Source organism: Carassius auratus, unplaced genomic scaffold, assembly GCF_003368295.1.
Source record: "Carassius auratus strain Wakin unplaced genomic scaffold, ASM336829v1 scaf_tig00004433, whole genome shotgun sequence".
NCBI lineage: Eukaryota > Metazoa > Chordata > Actinopteri > Cypriniformes > Cyprinidae > Carassius > Carassius auratus.
Genome location: NW_020523597.1, coordinates 416,851 through 439,172, shown reverse-complemented (window position 1 = coordinate 439,172; position 22,322 = coordinate 416,851). Strand labels below are relative to the sequence as shown.

Genomic DNA, 22,322 nt, shown 5'->3' with positions numbered 1-22,322 from the left:
TTTTGAGCAATATTTATTGAACAGTAAAACAATAAAGCAACTGTAGTAAATATTATTTAATCATTGAAATGTTGACTAATTAACTGTATTAAAATAGAAATAGAAAATATACTTAGAACATTTTACTTCACAATTACACAGATTGTGAGTGAACAAGGTTTTGCTCAAATGCCTCTTCTGATTTTTGTAAAATCACTGATGCATGGAATGGTGCGTCTTTATTTTGATATAACAGGGATGCTTTTTAAGCCCTTGCTTACAGCTAATTATGTAATATGTTCTTTAATTGGAGAAAACTGCTGACCTGTATCAGTTGTATCATCATCACCTGATTTAGAAGTGTTGGCCAGAGGTGGGGCTATTTTCATCGTACGTAAAGTGGGTGAGGACGAGGATGTCTCGATAGAATATGGAACCCTAGGCAGTGGCCTTCATCTTATCTGCAATTTTTGGTCTCTTGTTTCTCTATGGGGTTCAGGTCTGGTGAGTTGCTGGCTACTCAAGCAAACAACACCATGGTCATTTAAGCTGGTCAGCAGAAGGAAGCATGAAGTGCTCCAAAATTTATAGGTAAATGGATACAGTGACTTTTGTTCTCAAAAAACACAATGGACTAACACCAGCAGATGACATTGCACCCCAAATCATAACAGATGGTGTAAACTTAACACTGGACTTGGGCTATGAGCTTCTCCACCCTTCCTCCAGACTCTAGGACATTGGTTTCCAAATGGAATACAAAATTTGCTCTCATCTGAAAAGAAGATTTTGGACCACTGGGCAACAATCCAGTTCTTCTTCTCCTTAGCCCAGGTAAGACGCCTCTGACATTTTCTGTGTTTCAGGAGTGGCTTAACAAGAGAAATATGACAACTGTAGCCAAATTCCTTGACAAGTCTGTGTGTGGTGGTCTTTGATGCCTTGACCCCAGCCTCAGTCCTTTCCTTGTGAAGTTCACTCAAACTCTTGAATCGGTTTTGCTTGACAATCCTCATAAGGCTGCGGTTCTCTCGGTTGGATGAATCCTGACTCCGGTATAGACAGTGGATATACTTGACCCTTAGGGAACTTAGCATCAGGCAGCAGGTCGATGGCACAGTCCCATGGCCTGTGAGGTGGTAAGTGGGTGGCTGCCTGTTTGCTGAACACATCCTGGAATGCCTGATTTCTGGAGGGTGTAATGTGAGGCAGGAGTGTCCAAGGATGATATCGACCGTGGGTCCCTCCAGTACCAAGAAGAGCATCTCCTCTTCATGAAAGAGGCCAATCTTGAGAGTTAACAGGGGTGCCTGAAACTTAACCCGCCCACATCCTAACATCTTTCCTTGGATAGTTTTCACTCGGAGCTCCTGGACAACTGGAGACAGCTTAGGAGATGTTGTGAGATGAAGCTGCCCGAGGAGCCCCGAGTCCACCAGGGCTGAAACAGAAACAGTGCATTCTGGGGTGACTAGTTGGACTGGCATGGTGGTAAGCTTGGAAATTACAGGGTTCTGTTGGATAGTACTCAATGAATATGGTTATTATGGAGTTCACAGGAGATCGTCATGAGGATATCTGAGGATATAGCAAAGACAGGTTAGTAGAAAGAGGTCGGGCACCAGTTCAATGGATAGTGAACATTAGACCGGACACCGGAGTACTAAGTTCGAGGTGTCTTTATCCTGGTGAGTGATAACTGGGTGCAGGTGCAGGTGATCAGTACTTGGGTGATTGGGATCATGCTTGTTATAGTGTACTTATTCAGTTTCGGTATCTACAAACTTATACTAGATCTACCTAAAAAGTAATATATATATATATATGTATATTATTAAAATTATATTATTTGTATCTTTACTATATTGTATTTATTTGTGCTGTTGCTTGTAGTTGAATAGAGTATTCTTCTTTTTATTAGAAAGTATAGTTTTTCCATAAACATAGCACATACCAAACTATACCAAAACCGTGACTCTAAAACCGTGAAACAAACCGAACCATGAAAAAGTTTAACTGTGCCACCCCTACTCTCTGCACAAACGCTTAGATATACACCTAACAGTGCACTTTTAAATGTTTAAAATAACATTGTAATATGCTTTAAGTGTTCTGTATCTACAGATTTTATTTTAAGCAAGTTATCCTTTGAGATGGATAACTTGATCAAACGTAATCAACTCAATTAATTAATAATTAAATTATTATGAATTAATAATGAAACAATAAGAATTACAACTTTTCAATTAAAAACAAAACTGAACTATTTTAACGGCGAAAGAGAAAAGATATAGGGGCTCCAGTCTGACTTGGGCTGAGGAAACAGGTTAGCTGACGGCCAAGGGCTGCTATTGGGCTTAGGCTTCCTGATTTCTGTGATTGGAAACGAATGATATGAATCAGGGGCTGTTTTATACTTGAATGACAAAATTCTTAAGTTGTAATGTGTGGTGTAATTTATTTATTTATTTATTTGTTTACTTAATTATTTTAATTAGAATAATAATTATTTATTATTTTATGGATTCCCCAAATTTCCCGCATGGCCCATTTCTGTATGAGAAACCGTATTATTTATTCATTTTAAATGGATTATTATTTTAACACATTTTAATTAATACAAATAAATGATAAAAAAGTGATACATTTCTTAATTTGTGGACATCATTTTCGGCATGTCATGTGCTCTGTACATAGGACTAGAATGTGTTAAAAATAAGCCAGATAATGAATAAATATGTGTGACCTGCTGAAATAAGCAAATTATTAAATGTACATTTCAAGCCTGTAAAAGGATACAACTAATACATGACAAAATCAAAGATTTGTTTTATCTGATAATTAATGCAAAATAAATCATAAAAATGTACATGCTCTGCTTAGACAATTATTTATGCAACAGATCTTTCAGAAAACCGATATTAATAAAATAACACAGGTAATGCAAGCAACCAATCTTTTAATTAATGCCAGCCTACCATAATTACATTGTTAAATTGTACAGTTAGTTATAAATTATGTTATCAAATAATAAAACATACATGCATAAATCTCTGAGCATCTCAAATTTATCGTTTGACAGTAGCAAACATTATAATCTTATAAAACAGAATCAACTCACTGAAAATGTACCGTATTGCAGATTTGATGGTTTGTGTTTAAATGAAGAGATCCCCTGTCATGATTCTGCCCTTGTGTCCTTAATTTTCTTCTAGTCTTGAGGCAGGATCATGACAGACCCGTGTTTTGTGTGCAAGCACATGGCCTGGTCGTTGGGCCATGTGCTTGTGTTGTCTCGTTCCCTTGCCCCGCCCCCTTTTTATCCTAGTTTTGTTGTGATTGCCTTATCTGTGCCACCTGTTGTGTCTTGATTAGTCTTCCTATTTATATCCCCTTGTGTTCACTGTCCTGTGCGGTTCATTGTTTCTATGATATTGTTACTCTGCGTTGCTCTTTGAAGAAGACGTTGTGATACCTGTTGTTGTTTATCTGTAGTTAGTGGTCTAGTGTTTAGAGTCTTTGTTTATCGTGTCAACCCAGTCTTAAGTAATTTAGTCTCTGCCCTAGTCATTGTTTTCCCCCTCGTGGGTTTTGTTTTACCTGTTTTTGTTGATAATAAATCCTGTGTTTTGTGATTCCTGTCTGCGATTGAGTTCCTCCCTTACCTCTACATAACATCCCCATTGAATGACTAAGCACCGCTTCTTAATTTGAAAAACATTAATCATTTATATCTAGCCAAGTTTCGTATTTAATGCCAACTTCTAGGCAACCTGTAACCCATGTTTTTCCATCTTTGTACCCGTGAAAGTGCACTGGAACAGCAGTCAAACCTGTGACTTCCCACCCTTGAACTCGTACTAAATCGATGTACTCCCAGTTCCGAGCTCTGACATCACATACCCCGTGAAACAACAATGGCAGCCCCTACGGATGCAGTGTTTATTCAAGTGGTACATGTTGAAAAAAATATTTTAGGACAATGTAACGTTGCAATAAAAATAATAATGTAGCTACAATTCCTTTGCGCTCAGGAAGTTTGGCATGACTTGCCTGGAACGCTACAAAGTCATGAGTCATGGTCTGAAGTCGTTACTTACAGGCTCAAAAACCTGCATGGAATGCAGCATAAGTAAATGAGAACGTCACAAGACCGGAAATAAGTACAGTACAGACCAAAACTATTTTTAATGTTTTTGAAAGAAGTTTCTTCTGCTCAACAAGCCTGCATTTATTTGATCAAAAATACAGAAAAAAACAGTAATATTGTGAAATATTATTACAACTTAAAATAATAGTTTTCTATTTGAATATACTTTAAAAAAATAATTTATTAGTGTGATGCAAAGCTGAATTTTCAACATCATTACTCTAGCCTTCAGTGTCACTTGTAACATCCAGTCTATCACATGATCATTTAGAAATCATTCTAATATTCTGATTTATTATGAGTGTTATAATTATATTATATTAATTAAATATATAATTATATATATATTATAATATATAATTATATTATATTAATTAAATATATAATTATATATATATATATATATATATATATATATATATATATATATATATATACACATACATACACACACACACACACAGTATATAATATATATATTCTAATAATATATTTTATTTACAATCTCTTTTTATCAATTTAACACATCCTTGCTGAATAAAAGTATTGATTTTATTTAAAAAGAAAAAAATTACTGACCCCAAATTACTGACCAATAGTGTATATTGTTATTACAAAATATTTATATTTTAAAAACATAATATTATATATATATATATATATTTTTTTTTTACTTTTTATTAAGTATCCTAAAAAAAGTATCACATGTTCTGAAAAAAATATTAAGCAGCAGAACTGTTTCCAACTTTGATAATGAATCATCATATTAGAATAATTTCTAAAGGATCATGTGATAATGATCCTAAAAATTCAGCTTTGCATCACGGAAATAAATGATAATTTAAAGTATAATAAATTTAAAAACAATTCTTTTAAATTGTAATAATATAATCACAATATTACATTTTTTTCTGTATTTTTGATCAAATAAATGCAGGCTTGATGAGCAGAAGAAACTTCTTTCTAAAACATTGAAAATAGTAATGTTTCCAAACTTGTGGTCTGTACTGTATGCACACAGCACACAGTACGGGGAAGTCGTGGCCTAATGGTTAGAGGGTTGGACTCCCAATTGAAGGGTTGTGGGTTCTAGTCTCGGGCCGGACGGAATTGTGGGTGGGGAAAGTGCATGAACAGTTCTCTCTCCACCTTCAATACCACGACTTAGGTGCCCTTGAGCAAGGCATCGAACCCCCAACTGCTCCCCGGGCGCCGCAGCATAAATGGCTGCCCACTGCTCCGGGTGTTTGCTCACAGTGTGTGTGTGTGTTCACTGCTCTGTGTGTGTGCATTTCGGATCGGTTAAATGCAGAGCACAGATTCTGAGTATGGGTCACCATACTTGGCTGAATGTCACTTCACTTTTTCAACTTTCACACACTCTCGTCGCTATAGCTCACCGGCACCATCTTGTGAACCTAGCCCATAGTGCCAAAATATGTGTTAGAACTAGGCCTAGACTATAACATGCAACAATAAGCCACCTTTTCAATTGTTTTATTTTTTATGGCATAATGCACACATCCTTATATGTAATCTATATATTCCAAGTTAATATCCCATTTTTTGTACGATTTCTAGTTTTTCATGTGGCAGGTTTAGCCTATTGTGAAGAACCAGTTGTGATTTCTCACAACTGTCACGCTGTCTAGTCTCTGTTTCACTGGGTGTCCACTAGTGGGCTCACTTCCCCTTAGGCACTGAATTCTTCTAGCCTGGTCCTGTCTTCACAGTAATTGCACTCCTGTTAATTGCACCAGGTGCAGTCACTTTATTGTCATTAGCCTCCCTATTAATACCAGTCTTTCCCTGTTGTTTGTATGGAGTCATTACCCTTTGTGTATCAGCATTCTCGTGCCCCGAGATTCTTCCTGTCTGCTCGTCCTCCGAGTCTGCTCGTTTTCCAAGTTCCCTTTCCTGTCCCCTTTCCTTTGTTTTTATTGGACTGTCTTTTTTGGTTTTGACCTTGACTGTGTTTGACAACGATTTGGATTACCCTTTATTGAATAAATGCCTGCAATTGGATCTCTCTATCTCCCTGTGTCTCTCTGGTGCACGATCGTCACAGAAGGACTCCATCACAAAGGACATCCAGTGGTATGTCTATTCATATTTCCTCCCCAGTCACCGAGCGGGTGAGGAATGGTTTCGAGGGTACTCGCCTGGTCGTGTTTCGTGGGACCAGGGGAGGTCGCGCAGGAGTGAGTGGTTGAGAGTAGGTCCGGCATCACTCTCCAATATGCCCCCCTGTCGACCCTGAGTTCGGATGGGAACCGCCGTCACACCATTGTGGACGGAGAGGGGATAGGAGGCGCAAGTCTGCTGAGCCAGCGCCGCTGCACAAGATGGCCACCAGCCCAGTGCCGCTGCGCAGAATGGCCGCCGACCTCGCCGAGGCAAGATGGAAGCCAGCCCAACACCACAGCACAAGATGGCCATCAGCCCGGAGCCACTGCAGAGGATGGCAGCTACAGTAGGCTTTCCTGAGTTGAGTCAGGTTCCCGTTGACTCTCCAGAGTTGAGTCAGGTTCCCGTTGACCCTCCAGAGTTGAGTCAGGTTCCGGTTGACCTTCCAGAGTCAAGTCAGGTTCCTGTTGACCATCCAGAGTCGAATCAGGTGCCCGTTGACTTTACAGAATTGAGTCAGGTGCTCATGGACCCTCCAGAGTCAGGGTTAGTCACCGTTGACCTTCCAGAGTCAAGGTTAGTCACCGATGACCTTCCAGAGTCAGGGCTAGTTCCTGTTGACCTTCCAGAGTCAAGTCAGGTGCCCGTTGAATTTCCAGAGTTGAGTCAGGTTCCGGTTGACCCTCCAGAGTCGAGTCAGGTGCTCATGGACCCTCCAGAGTCAGGGTTAGTCACCGTCGACCTTTCAGAGTCAGGGTTAGTCACCTTTGACCTTCCAGAATCAGGGCTAGTCACCGTTGACCTTCCAAAGTCAGGACTAATCACCACTGACCTTCCAGAGTCAAGGCAAGTCACCTTTGACCTTCGAGAGTTAAGCCAAGTCACTGGTGATCTTCAAGGACAGAGTCAAGTCACCGGGGTTCTTCATGGGAGGATTCAAGTCACCATTGATCTTCATTGACAAATACAAGTCACCAAGGATTTTCATGAACAAATGCAAGTCACCAATAATCTTCATGAACAGAGTCAAGTCAGCATTGATCTTCTGGAATCCAGTATAAACACCATGGGATTACCAGAGCCTCTCCACGTCTCTGATGAACTGCCAGAGCCATTCCACGTCTCTGCTGAACTACCAGAGTCTCTCCTCGCCTCTGCGGAACTTCCAGAGTCTCGTCACGTCTCAGTCGAACTCTCTGAACACCCGACTGATCCTGTTGTGGTCACGGAGGCTACCCTTAACATGTTCATGTTCTATGTTTCAGACTTGCCCAACCAGACTTGTCCTCCTGTTTGCCCGACCACACGGTTGTGGTGGTCTTATTCTCCGCCCTGGGGGGCATCCATCCCGACCACACAGTTGTGGTGGTCTTCTGCTCTGCCCGGGGGTGCTTCTGCCCTGACCACACGGTTGTGGTGGTCTTCTGCTCCACCCAGGTTGTGGTGGTCTTCTGCTCTGCCCGGGGGGGCTTCCGCCCTGACCACATGGTTGTGGTGGTCTTCTGCTCCACCCAGGTTGTGGTGGTCTTCTGCTCTGCCCGGGGGGGCTTCCGCCCTGACCACACGGTTGTGGTGGTCTTCTGCTCCACCCAGGGGGCTTCCGCCCTGACCACACGGTGGTGGTGGTCTTCTGCTCTGCCCTGGGGGGCGTTCGTCCTGACCACATGGTTATGGTGGTCTTCTGCTCTGCCCTGGGGGGCTTCTGCCCTGACCACATGGTTGTGGTGGTCTTCTGCTCTTGGACTTGTGTTTTTTGTGTTTATTTTTGTTGTTCTTCTGTCTGTGTCTTTCTTTCTGTTTTCTCCTATGGACCTGGCCCTCGGTCCCTCCCCCTGATCCTCCGCCGGTCCACCTCCCTCCTGGGTTTCTGGTCTGTGTCTTTCGTTTCGGTTTCCCTTTAAGGACCTGGCCCTCCATTTGTTTATTTTGGACTGTCTTTTTGGTTTTGACCTTGGCTGTGTTTGACAACGATTTGGATTACCCTTTATTGAATAAATACCTGCAATTGGATCTCTTTATCTCCCTGTGTCTCTCTGATGCACGATCGTCACAACTTAATTTGTTTAAGTTTTTTTTTTTATTATTATTATTTATTTATTTTAATGGTGTGAGTCAGATAAATTTATGATGCAAAAAATGTCTCATGAACATGCAGCCTTGTACACATCGATATGTATGCTTGAACAGTGGACCAATGGCCATGGTCAGGATTTTTCATTCAAACACTTTCATTAACCTGTAAAATAAAAGCCCCTTAATACAACATAAGGAAATTGTGTAGTTTCAATGGTTTCATAACAAAACAAAATATAATTGCAGTGAGTTTGCAAACTGTCCCTTTGTGCCACCTGGCGGTAGTTTTGTGAATTACTATAATGCACGACTGACTTGCAGTTAATGCTGAGGCACTGTGGCGGTGGTAGTAGGCACTTTGGTTGGCTACCTACTGTAGCATACACACTATATTTGGCCAATAGGTGGGAAGGAACAGCTTAGTTGTTCATTTCCTGAATGGGTCTAGAAGACTCAACCCACCTCGCCCCATCACCATTCCTACATGGGATCTGCCCACAGTGTTGATGGCTCTGAATCCATTCGAGTCACTACAGTCCATTGGGACTTTCCTGTAAATACTTCGTCACATTTGGCCCTCTTGGGTGCTTACGGCAAGTTCAAGTATTAGTCATTCCTCTAGCATAGCACTTCAGGATTTATTGGTTCCCGATAGCATCTTAGCAGATGTCGTGAAGTATCGATAGGGAACATGCTCTGTTACTATCCTCGGTTTATGAGGTATGGAATGAGTACTGCATACTTTGCCATGCTATGTAGCTGCACGACTCAGTTGTCACTTCAGTCGAAGTAATCTGAAGAGCCTATGGCACATTGCCACTTATATAGCCGGACGCCCCACCCATAATGGTGGGCTCTGGTGAACTTTGTCACCATAGGATCATGCAGCTTTTAATTCGATGCACGAACCAATCAGCATGCAGTAACACTGCATTATTGAAAGGCTTCAGTATTCTGAGAGTTTTCCCCTAAGTATCTTAGCAGATGCAGTACTCATTACGTATCTAAGCAAGTTTACGTATCTAAGCAAGTTTTTACATTTAAGCAGGTATCATAAAGGTTTCTTGAACAGGTTTAAGAAGTCAAGAAGGGAGCTTCAAACATAACCTAGTGTAACGGGGTCCTACTATTGTGTAAAATCTATGAATTCTATATTAATAAATTCTAAGTCACTGGGAATGCTTTTGGACCAGAATCAGAAGTTAAGGATCGTCTCACTGGAGCAAAGGTAAGTGATATGCATAATAGTGTAATCTAGAAATAGTCTATAAATCAAATTTCACAGCATAAAGTAAAATAAAGAAAAGCAACAACCAATAGTGAAAAATGATGTATTGTTCTGATTGGTTATTCGTTGACTTCAGTCATTCTCTTTTAAATTGGCAATGAAATGACAGAATCAAAATACCAAAATAACAATGAATAAATGGAATAATAAAAACTCAAACAAAAGGAATAAGAAAAATGAAAAAATTCAAAATCCCCATATCAAGGTTCAGATTCAGAATACAGAAATTAATAATAATTTCCACACATTCAATTTCAAAATCAGTTTCTCAGTTTTTCCATTCAAACTCAGTCTTAATGTTCAGTTGAGTTTCAGTTAAAGATCAGTGTTTATCTCAAATTCAAAAATGTAAAGCAATGTTCATCAAAAGTGGAAAAATTTTATCCAGGAGAGAAAAAAGATAGATCCACTGAAGATCCAGGCAAAAATAAAATCTTGGAGACAAAAAAAAAAAAAAAAACTCAAAGCTTAAAAAAAATAGTTTGATCCTACCAGTTCAGCAGATTTCACTCTCTTTTCTCTGTTTCAGGTACGAGTTGGTGGAATGGCTTGCCAGTCCAAACCAGAATATGAATATTCGGCAAGGACAGATTCAGGAACACAAGTCTTCAGCAAGGGGGAAAAAAAACCCGGCCTTTTGACAACAAAGCCAAATTAAACATTAATATTATTGTCAAAATAAATGATTTTAAATTAAATCAAACTCCGTCTCAATCATTTACACATACATCAGAACATACAGGCTAATCACCATGTGCTCAATTTAACACTAGGGCCTATACACAGTGTTAGCAAAGCTAGCACCGCATTGTGCATACTTCACGATAAAAAATTATCTTTGTTGAACATGTAGAACATCTAACAAACATGACTAAATACAATCACATAAATTAAAACACATTTAAAGCATTTTTGGAAACTTTTACATCACTTTTTATCCTTTGGATTCTTTTTTTTCACATTGTAATTCACAGTACTCACAATCAGAATGACTAAATACACTTTGTATGATGAAATTTGTACTCACCAAGGAAAGGTATAAATCAGAAAACAAAAATAAAAGTGTTTCTCCCCGGAAAAGATGTTGATTGAAACTCTTGCGTCCGTCTCATCACAATCTCGTTCTAACATCAGTTAACATTCAAAAAAGTATATACATCAATGGTTTATACTTCAAACCTGATAATCATCTAGATTTGATTACTCAAATGATTCTTATTACATTTATCATTCGCAACTGCGTCTGCTCTCGTTCAAGTTCGCTATCGTTCTGATTGCTTGTGCGCTATCTTTTGCAGGGGGGGCAGGACTAACCTTTCACCTCACTAATCAACTTTAGCGATTTCCTTTTTCTAAATTTATAATATAATGTAAATTAACTTCAATCTGCATTTTCATATAAATACTAAAGATATATTAATAAAAAAATAAAATAATTTATTAATTACTAGTGATCTGGTTAGTGACCTGGGTTACACTAGCATTTATTCTACTACTACTACTACCTATTTTTAATACAAGGGTGAGCTACATGTGTCCCCCTAGTGGCTAGTATGAACACAACATGAACATTTATGTGACAATAGGTGAATGTTACATATCTGTCCCCTTATTTGATAGCTTTTTCTACAGTGCTAAAATAAGTTTTAAATTCTGTACATATTCTGTCCTAGATGCGTGTTCCATCTACGCAACATTGACAGATAGCTAACAGGAGTCAGAAAAGGGCAGACGCAGTAGTAAAGTTGAAAGTTTTACTGTTTTGTTCTTTCCTCTTCTTTCTCTTTTTTTTGTAAAACTGAAATATACAAAGATTACAAATGTCTCGTTACAAAATATTCTCAAAATAAACACAAATGAATTTCTGCTGTTTACAAATATTCTCTGAGCACATATTAAAGGCTATAATCAGTTCTCTTAGTGTAATTATACACAAATTGCCATCACTGTTGAATAGTTCGTTTTTAAACTCAAACTAATGAATTACAAATATTTATATACACATTCATGCAAAAACTGCAAAAAAGATAAACTTACAGGCAAAGCCTTTCTGAGGCACAAAAACGTGAAGAAAACAGAGAGATGACTTGTTGGCCCACCACACAGAAAGAAACTGGAACACAGTGGCTATTTCCTGGTTAACCTCTAACCCAAGAGTCACATGACCTAAACCAACCACTAAGAAAATGGTTTACAATAATCAATTTCTTTGTTATAACATCAAACTGCCACAAGATGGTGCTAGTAAATAAAAAACAAATGTATGTCATGACACTCCCCGCCTGGTATTGTTTAGATACCACCATATAACCTGAGAATGTTCACATAAGACCTCACAAATATCAGTCCTCCGTCGGCATGAGCAGAACGGTTTCCAATATAGGTCTGAGGAATGTCTTGATTGTCCCATTCCTTGCAACTCTTAGTTCAACCGTTCTGACTCTTTTGTCACTGCTGGGAAAAGTCTTGGTCACAAGAGCCATAGGCCATTCATTGCGCTTACTTTGAGCATCCTTAAGAAGGACAACATCACCCTCTCTTAGATTTCGTTGTTCCTCTTGCCATTTGCTTCGGCTTTGAAGCGTTGAGAGGTATTCACGCCTCCATCTATTCCAGAAAGTATTAGCAAGATGTTGCACCCTTCTCCATTGCTGTCTATGGAGATTGGTTTCCTTGAAGTCACCTGGAGGTGGGAGGAGTGTATGACCCTTTTGAGTTAGGAGCATGGCTGGCGTTAACAAGAAAGGTGAATCTGGGTCTGTTGAAATAGGAACAAGGGGTCTTGAATTGACGATTCCTGTAACCTCTGCCATCAAGGTGGACAACACATCATTTGTCAAGCGGGAAGGACTGATCTGTTGGAGCATGGAATCTAGTATGCGCCTGGAGACTCCTATCATCCGCTCCCAGGCTCCTCCCATGTGGGATGCGTGAGGTGGATTGAAGACCCATGAACAACCCTCTCCACTCAGGTACTTCCTCACACTAGGCTCTTGAGGATCATTTACCACAATTTCCAGCTCTTTACAGGCTCCTACAAAATTGGTCCCACAATCAGACCGAATTTGTTTGACAGGACCTCGTAGAGCAAAAAACCTTCTCAAGGCGTTTATAAGGGGGATGAATCCATACTGTCAATCAGCTCAATATGTATGGCACGAATACTCATACAAGTGAAAAGAACAGCCCATCTTTTGCTGTGAGCTTGTCCTCCTCGCGTGCGCCTTGCAACAACTGTCCAAGGTCCAAAAACATCAAGACCGACGTTCGTGAAGGGAGGTTCAGTGCTCAGGCGATCGATGGGCAAGTCCGCCATCTTCTGCTCAGTTACCTTCCCACGAAGCTTGTTGCATACGATGCACTTGTGTACAATGCTGTTGATAAGCTTCTTAACACCAACAATCCAATACCCTGCATTGCGGATAGCTGATTCAGTAAACACACGACCCTGATGCTTGACTCGATCATGGTAATACTCCACAAGTAGCTTCGCAGCATGACTGCGTCCTGGAACAATCAAAGGAAACTTCTCTTGGAGATCCAAAGTTGCATTTTTAAGCCGACCTCCTATCCTGAGAAGACCTCTACTATCTACGTAAGGGTTCAGTTTTTTCAGAGCACTGTGCCTCGGGATGTCATCTTTTTTGGCGATGCAGGTGAACTCTTCTTGGTAAGCTTCCCTCTGAATACTCTTGATTACAACTTCCTCTGCTTGTAACAACTCTTTCACTGTACGCGGCTTAGCACAGTAGTGCCATGAGCTGCAGGCTCTTTCTCTATCATCAGACGAACTGTAAGTCTGAGCGACATGTATGAGAAAAGCTATGGCTCTGACTAATGACCTCCAAGAAGAGAATCGCTCGAACCGTTGACATTCAAGATGAAAATCATCGGATACAGTAGTAGCAAGAGGACGAACTTCTGTGTCCAACTCTGGCCCGAGGAGGTCAAATTCCCTCTCCTCCAGGGACAGATTCTGATCCATTTGCGACAGGAAGGCAGGTCCTGTAAACCAGGTGGTGGTGCCCAACAGAGCTGCAGGAACGGAGCGGGTGGCATGATCTGCAGGGTTATGCTTAGTAGACACATAGTGCCATTGCATTGGGTTTGACACTCTATGGATACGCTGCACTCTGTTGGCTACATACACATAGAACCGTCTTGTCTGGTTATAAATGTACCCCAGGACGACTCTACTATCCGTGTAAAACTCCACAGCATCTAAAGTGAAGTCCAGCTCATTTGTGATTATCTCTGCTATCTCTGCAGCTAAAACCGCAGCTCCTAGTTCCAGCCTGGGAATGGTATGAGCAGCTTGTGGAGCTAATTTGGCCTTCCCCAATACGAACCCAGTGTGGCATGCTCCTTCGCCATTGATGACACGAAGATATGCCACTGCTGCAATCGCTTTGACAGAAGCATCCGAGAAAATGTGGAGTTCCTTCCTCAGAGCTGTAGAGAAAGTAGTATAAACATATGTTCTAGGAATCTCCAATTGTTTGAGATCTTGTAGGGATCTCCTCCATGCATTCCATGCTTCTTCCTTGTCTTCAGGGAGAGGAGAATCCCAGTCACAAGTCTCACCTGAGAGTTCTCGTAGCAGGAATTTCCCTTCAATGATGACAGGGGCAACGAACCCAAGTGGGTCGAAGAGACTGTTGACAGTAGCCAGTATCCCTCTCCGAGTAAAGGGCTTCTTAATGTTGGTTACATGAAAGGTGAATGTGTCCTCTTTCACATCCCAGCTAAGTCCGAGACTACGTTGGATGGGGGTAGGGTCAACTTCCAAGTTTAGATCTTTGAGTCCCTTCGCATGATCTGTGGTCGGAAATGCATTCATTACTTCCTTGCTATTAGAAGCAAACTTGTGCAATTTTAAATTTGAAGTTGCCAGCATTTGCTTTGTTCGTGTCAACAGATCGATTGTTCCCGCAGCTGTGGGTGTTGACAAAAGTCCATCATCGACGTAGAATTCTCTCTCTACAAAGTGTCTGGCGTCTGAACCATATTCCTCCTCACCATAAGCTGCTGCTCGTCGAAGACCATAAATGGCTACAGCAGGAGATAGACTATTACCGAACACGTGCACCTTCATGCGGTATTCAATAATGCCTTTGCTGGTGTCATTATCCTTGAACCAGAGAAAACGAAGGAAGTCTCTATCTTCCTCTTTCACAATGAAGCTGTGAAACATCTGTTCGATGTCTGCAGTTACAGCTACCAGCTCCCTTCTAAAACGTAGTAAGACTCCCAAGAGGCTATTATTTAAGTCAGGACCAGAGAGAAGAACATCGTTCAAGGAGATGCCCTGTTTTTGCGCACTGGAGTCGAAGACAACTCTGATCTGACCAGGCTTCTGTGGGTGGTACACCCCAAAGGTAGGTAAATACCAACATTCCTGGCCTTCTCGAAGAGGAGGGGCTACTTCGGCATGGTCACGATCAAAGATGTTCTGCATGAAGGTAACAAAATGAGACTTCATCTCAGGCTTCTTTTCCAGTGTGCGCAAAAGGGAGGTTAGGCGTGTAAATGCCTGTTCTCTATTATTAGGGAGTCGTTGACGAGGTGTTCTGAATGGGAGTGGTGCAACCCAACTATTGCTCTCGTCCATGAACATGTCTTTATCCATGATGTCCAAAAAAAGCCTGTCTTCAATAGACAATCCAACTTTATTATCCTCCTTTGTCCTCTCAAAGATGGTATCTCCTATGGCATAGTCATCAAAGATGAAGGTGCCGTGCGCCAGAGATATCTCAGGCGGAGGCTTGATGTCAAACTTCTCCCTAACGCTGAGTTTGTTGGGACATGGAGGAAGTAGAGAAGGACGTCCATTATCAAGTACATGGGTACGGTAAGCACTAAGTGCTGCAGACCTGTGGACAGATCCTAAGCAGACGTCTCCGACTACGACCCATCCTAGGTCTAGTCTTTGTGCGTAGGGTGCGTTATTAGGACCATTATGCTGCTCCCGTACTTTATGAACCTGAAGGATGTCACGACCCAAAAGGAGAAGAATTTGGGCTTCTGGATCCAAAGGAGGAATGCAATGCGCAATGGGCTTTAGGTGAGTGTGCCAACGTGCCGCATCAGGTGTTGGTATCTCGGCCCTGTCGTCTGGCATATTGTTGCATTCGATCAACGTTGGCAATTTCACCTTCATAACTCCATCTAAAGACTCTATAATGAAACCAGTAGCTCTTCTTCCCACAGTCTCTGTCACACCTGCGCAGGTACGTAGAGTATATGTTGAGTTCTCTCCTTTGACATGCAGCAAGTCGAAGAACTTGGTTCTAGCGAGCGATCTATTGCTCTGGTCATCCAGGATCACATAAAGCTTGATTGCTTCTTCTGGGTGGCCTTCTGGGTAAACCTTAGCCAGGCAAATCTTAGAACATGACCGTGAACATTCGCCGTAACCACAGACTTCTGTACACTTGGAAGTTATAGCAGGTTGAGGCGTGTCTTTCTCTCCCTCCCCGCCATGATCAAATAAGTTTGAAGGCGGTGGTCCTGGATGAAGCGCTGCGATATGAGTATCACTGCCACATTCCTTACATTTAATAGCTGCCTTACAGTCCCTAGCCAGATGAGTGGTTGTTGCACAACACCTATAGCAAACACCTTTCTCTTTTAGAAAAGTCTTGCGCTCATCCAGAGGTTTGATCATAAAACCTCTACAACGATTGAGAGGGTGGGGCTTCTTATGAATTGGGCAGACCTTATTCACATCATCCAATTCATAGTTTGAGCTGTTTGTCTGACTCACAGTCGCTGCTGACACTTCCGTCTTGTGAGTATAGACTGAGCTTTTCGTTTGTCTCTTGAATTGCTGCTCTGGTTTCAACACACTATGGATTCCTGAAGACAGAGCAAAACTTGGATCGTTGCGTGTTCGAGCCTCTCTGCAGATGAAATCACAGAAGAATGAGAATGGAGGAAAGGCGACTTGATGTGCTGATTTGTACTGAGAACCTTGAGCCATCCACCTCTCCTGAAGACTGTAAGGTAACTTATCTACGATAGGAGCAACACCACGTGCGGTGTCAAGATAAGTAAGACCGGGTAGGTAGCCTTCATGTTTCGCAGACTCCACTTCCTGTAGAAGATCTCCAAGTTCTCTAAGCTTTTTCGCATCTTTGTTGCTGATATTTGGAAAGCTATCAATCCTGTCAAAGAGGGATTTCTCTATAATCTCTGGAGAGCCATAGCAATCCTCCAAGCGCTCCCATGCTTTTCCCAAGCCTGCGTTTGGATTACCTGTGTGCACAGCTCTGATCCTTCGCACATGTTGTGAAGACTGTTCTCCCAACCATTTAGACAGAAGGTCTAACTGCTCAGCAGCTGACAGATGCAAACCTTCAATTGCGTTGATGAAAGAGGACTTCCACGCCCAATAATTCTCGGGACGATCGTCAAACTTGAAGAGCCCTGAATTAACAAGCTCTCGGCGTGCTAAGTACCTGGCGACCTCACTCACATTAGTGTCGTTGTTGAACGATGGTTGTGGTGTTGTTTTATATGGAGAAGAAGTGAAGGGTGGAATTTGGTATTTTTGACTAGTTGTTTGCACTGACTTCTGAGGATGCTGCGTTATACTCTCAGTATCAGGTTTATTGTTAGAATCTCTGACATCCCAAGATGCTAAGCGATGATGCCTTGGAGGTGTCTCAGGCCTCAACACATGGACAATGGGCTTTAGAGGTAGTTGACATGGCTCATCTCCAGCTGGAGACAATAACCTCAGTTGAGACTGATTCATGACGTAATCACGAGTGCGATCAGAAACTTCTCTCACATCAGAAATCCTTTCTCCGAGTTCACTATCTGCTGCTGCCTCCAAAACCTTCGTCTCAGCAATGGCTGCTGCCACCTCACTTTCATGCTTTATAGCTGCCAGTGACGCTTCCATGCATGCCTCTGTAACTTTCAGTTGAGCTTTCTCAATCAAGATTTCTGATTCTTTTTTAAGGAATTCAGTCCTGGCCCGTGCAGCTTCCAGTTTAGCGCGAGCCTTGGCAGCAGCTGCGCTAGCCGATGAGCTTCTAGATCTATTAGTTGAAGCAGAAGCTATAGATCTTGTTTCAAATGCTTGACTTCGCTCTGTAGCTTCCCCAGCCTCCATAGCTTTCTCAGCCTCCGTAGATTTCTCCGCCATCATGAATTGCTAATACTGTCTAGGAGTACAGGGCGTGATGATGAACGAGGAATGATGGAGTTGAAGCTTGCTTTCTTTGAACTTCAGTACCTACTGAGCGGTTGCCTTTTTACTATTCTGTCCTAGATGCGTGTTCCATCTACGCAACATTGACAGATAGCTAACAGGAGTCAGAAAAGGGCAGACGCAGTAGTAAAGTTGAAAGTTTTACTGTTTTGTTCTTTCCTCTTCTTTCTCTTTTTTTTGTAAAACTGAAATATACAAAGATTACAAATGTCTCGTTACAAAATATTCTCAAAATAAACACAAATGAATTTCTGCTGTTTACAAATATTCTCTGAGCACATATTAAAGGCTATAATCAGTTCTCTTAGTGTAATTATACACAAATTGCCATCACTGTTGAATAGTTCGTTTTTAAACTCAAACTAATGAATTACAAATATTTATATACACATTCATGCAAAAACTGCAAAAAAGATAAACTTACAGGCAAAGCCTTTCTGAGGCACAAAAACGTGAAGAAAACAGAGAGATGACTTGTTGGCCCACCACACAGAAAGAAACTGGAACACAGTGGCTATTTCCTGGTTAACCTCTAACCCAAGAGTCACATGACCTAAACCAACCACTAAGAAAATGGTTTACAATAATCAATTTCTTTGTTATAACATCAAACTGCCACAAGATGGTGCTAGTAAATAAAAAACAAATGTATGTCATGACAGTACATGAAAATAATCTACATGTTCAGGTTGATCAATGAAATACACAGAGTAATTAAAGCTGCAAGCAGCGATGAACGGGCCCTCGCACCCGGGCTCACCAGCAGCGAGTGGCTTTAGTTAATAGGTGAACGGTGAGAAATATGCGTTTAAACTCATAAATATAAGTAGAATATATCAATGTTTATTCCAAATATGTGCCAATCTTCCTGTTGCCAGCAGGTGGCGCTATCATTATAGTGGAATATTGGCCTTCAGATGTGTTCAGGGCAGGACTTTTGTCGAACATGTGAGGTTTGGGGAGGATTGGACATTTTATGCCTGAGTTACAACAACATCCTATTTCATGGCGAAACATCGAAATTTGTCAGGCCACCATGGACACGCCCTTTAACGAAACCTCAAGATCTTCGCAATCTAAGATCGCAAAAGGGTTTAGATTAGACTGACCAAGTTTGGTGTTGATCTGAATAAATCTCTAGGAGGAGTTCGTTAAAGTCCAACCCCTGAAAATGGCCAAAACAACACTAATTTTGCAGAGAAAATTCTAAATAACTGACTTCCTGTTGGGATTCGGATTTCGTAACAAGAGATTTTTTCGTAGATATTGGTGTGTTACATGTATGTACCGATTTTTGTACATGTACATGAAACATAGCTCGACGCGCACTCCGTTTAAAGTGTATACGCACTCTGTTGAAAGTGTATAGGTGGCGCTATCGAGCCATTTTGCCACACTCGATGAAATATTCGCCTTCAGATCTGTTTAGGCCAGGACCCTTATCACACAAGTGAAGTTTGGGCCAGATCGGACATTTTATGCCTGAGTTATAACATCTTTTATCCCCATGGCGAGACATCGAACTTCATCACAGCGCCATGGACACACCTTTTAACAAAAACTCAAGATCTTCACAACTAAACATCACACAGGTCTTTAGATTAGACTGACCACAAAAAAGACATTGATGTCATAAAATTTCTAGGAGTAGTTTGTCGCAGTGTAAAATATGTAACTTCCTGTTGCCAATAGGTGGCGCTATGACTATAACTGAATATTGGCATGTAGATCTGTTCAGGTCAAGAGTCTTATCCAACATGTGAAGTTTGGGGTAGATTGGACATTGTATGTCTGAGTTACAGCAACTTCCTTTTTCATGGCGAAACATCGAAATTTGTCAGGCCGCCATGGACCCGCCCTTTAACGGAACCTCAAGTCCTTCACAATTTATTATCGCAAAGGGCTTTAGATTACACTGACCAAGTTTGGTGTTGATCTGAATAAATCTCTAGGAGGAGTTCGTTAAAGTACAACCCCTGAAAATGGCAAAAACAACACCAATTTTGAAGGGAAAATTCAAAATAACTGACTTCCTGTTGGGATCCGGATATTGTACCAAGAGACTTTTTTGTAGGTATTGGAGTGTTACATGTGTGTACCAATTTTTGTACATGTACGTGAAACATAGCTCGAGGCGCACTTCGTTGAAAGTGTATAGGTGGCGCTATCGAGCCATTCTGCCACACCCGGTGGAATATTGGCCTGCAGATCTGTTCAGGCCAGGACTCTTATCACACATTTGAAGTTTGGGGAAGATCGGACATTTTATGCCTGAGTTATAACATCTTTTATTCCCATGGCGAGACATCGAACTTCGTCACGGCGCCATGAACAAGCCTTTTAACGAAAACTCAAGATCTTCACAACTGAACATCGCACAGGCCTTTAGATTAGACTGACCACAAAAAAGACATTGATGTCATAAAATTTCTAGGAGTAGTTCGTCGCAGCGTAAAATATGTCACTTCCTGTTGCCAATAGGTGGCGCTATGACTATAACTGAATATGGGCATGTCAATCTGTTCAGGTTCGGAGTCTCATCCAACATGTGAAGTTTGGGGCAGATTGGACATTGTATGTGTGAGTTATAGCAACTTCATTTTTCATGGCGAATCATCGAAATTCGCCAGGCCGCCACGGACACGCCCTTCAACGAAAACTCAAGATCTTCGCAATTTAACATCGCAAAGGCCTTTAGATTAGGCATACCAAATTTGGTGTTGATTTGAAGAACTCTCTAGGAGGAGTTCGTTAAAATACAACACATGGAAATGACCAAAATTACACAAAATATGCTCATAATATTAAAAATAACCGACTTCCTGTTGGTTTTAGAATTTCGCTCCAAGAGTCTTTTTTGTAGGTATTGGTGTGTTACATATGTGTGCCAATTTTCGTGCATGTACGTGAAACATAGCTGGAAGGCTGTTGATTTTCTTGGTATAGGTGGCGCTGTCGAGCCATTTTGCCACACCCTCTTCTGAATCCTATATCAGACGAAAATTTTCACCAGGTTTGACGCGTGTGCAAAGTTTCATGACTTTTTGAGCATGTTAAAGCCCTCAAAAATGCGATTCATTCGGGAGAAGAAGAAGAAGAATAATAAATATAGCTGCAAGCAGCGATGGCGGGCTCAAGCCACCAATGCCATCGCCACCCCGGTGGCATCAGGTAAACTGTGCCCAGCGGGCACATGCATTCACAATATCCCTCTGGCAGTGAGGTTTTAAAGGATATGGCAGTTAAAGGGTTAATCCGAATCATCTAGACTTTAAAATCACATTCACAGAACAATATATATTTATATATTTAGTAACACTTTACAATAAGATTTCATTTATAAATATTGTTAACATGAACAATATTTATATAGCATTCATTCATGTCAGTTAATATTCCAAACTTAAACATTAAAACATTGTTTTATTGTGATTTGTTTCCAAGCACATTGTACCAATTCCAAACCATATCAATCTTAAAGCTGCAGTAGGGAACTTTTGACGATCTAGCGGTTAATAAACAGAACTGCTCGCGTCTTGCGGAAGAACATTGTAGCTGGAGCTACTTCTCTCTGTTTATGTCTATGAAGAATCACAAAGGTAGTGGGTTACTCCGCTGAGCTTGATTTTTTTCACAGATTATCTGTCTCATATTCTACTGTCAGGACATAATGACAGGTTTAATAAATATGTAAAAAATATTTTTTTTACAAAAGTTCCCTACAGCACCTTTAATAACTACCATTATTTTTTATTTAATAATTTATGAGTGCTATACAATAGTCCAGGAAAGCTGGAAGAGAAAAACTCCTTATATTCATGTGTGCAGAATTATTAGGCATGTTTTCTTTTACAGATGAAATGCGCTAAAAAAGAGTTTTAACTCAAACTGTTTTAACTCAAAGTCGAAAATTATGAAATACCCATGAGAAATATCAAACACAAATGCAATACAGAAATGGATAAGTTAAGACTTGACCATTGTACAAAAATGCTGACTGGGTCATGAGGTCAGAAAAGAAGAAGAAAAAAAAACAGGTCAAGAAGAACTGACAAAAATAATTGCAAAATAATTAGGAATTAATGTGAAGATTAATTTTTAGTCAATTCTGCAAGACAGACTTTCAGGAAAGGAGGTGGAATAAAAATGAGCTCCTAAATCTTAATCCCGGATTCAGGAAAATATATTCCTCAAACCATCGGACAAGAGGAGGTGGTGCTGGTCCTTCACGAGTCACTATAATCTGTTCATAAAGCCTATATATAAAGTCTTAATATATAGTATTTCACAATACTTCATGGTATTCTAATCAAATAATTTTTTGGAATCTTAGATCTCTCAGAACCTGACACATTGTAATTCTGAGACTCCAGGAAAGTGGCAGTTCTGTAAAATATTGGCGCTGGAGACTAAATGCTCCCTGATAGTTTCACACCTAATTCACTTAACACACACACACACACACACACACACACACACACACA

General features: G+C 40.8%; 1 protein-coding gene across 1 annotated transcript; it reads right to left on the bottom strand.

Annotated features, from left to right (window-relative positions):
- Positions 1-11,145: 11,145 nt before the first annotated feature.
- Positions 11,146-18,493, bottom strand: LOC113070478 (uncharacterized). The gene is made up of 3 exons (XM_026243777.1): positions 18,263-18,493; positions 11,655-18,023; positions 11,146-11,415 (listed from the first exon to the last, which is right to left on the bottom strand). Exon 2 carries the CDS (start codon positions 17,773-17,775, stop codon positions 12,727-12,729), a length of 5,049 nt encoding a protein of 1,682 aa, XP_026099562.1. The 5' UTR covers positions 17,776-18,023; positions 18,263-18,493; the 3' UTR covers positions 11,146-11,415; positions 11,655-12,726.
- Between the last annotated feature and the right edge of the window lie 3,829 nt (positions 18,494-22,322).

Coding starts and splice junctions, on each gene's coding strand:
- LOC113070478 (XM_026243777.1), bottom strand. CDS start 17,775: ATGATGGCGGAGAAATCTACGGAGGCTGAGAAAGCTATGGAGGCTGGG.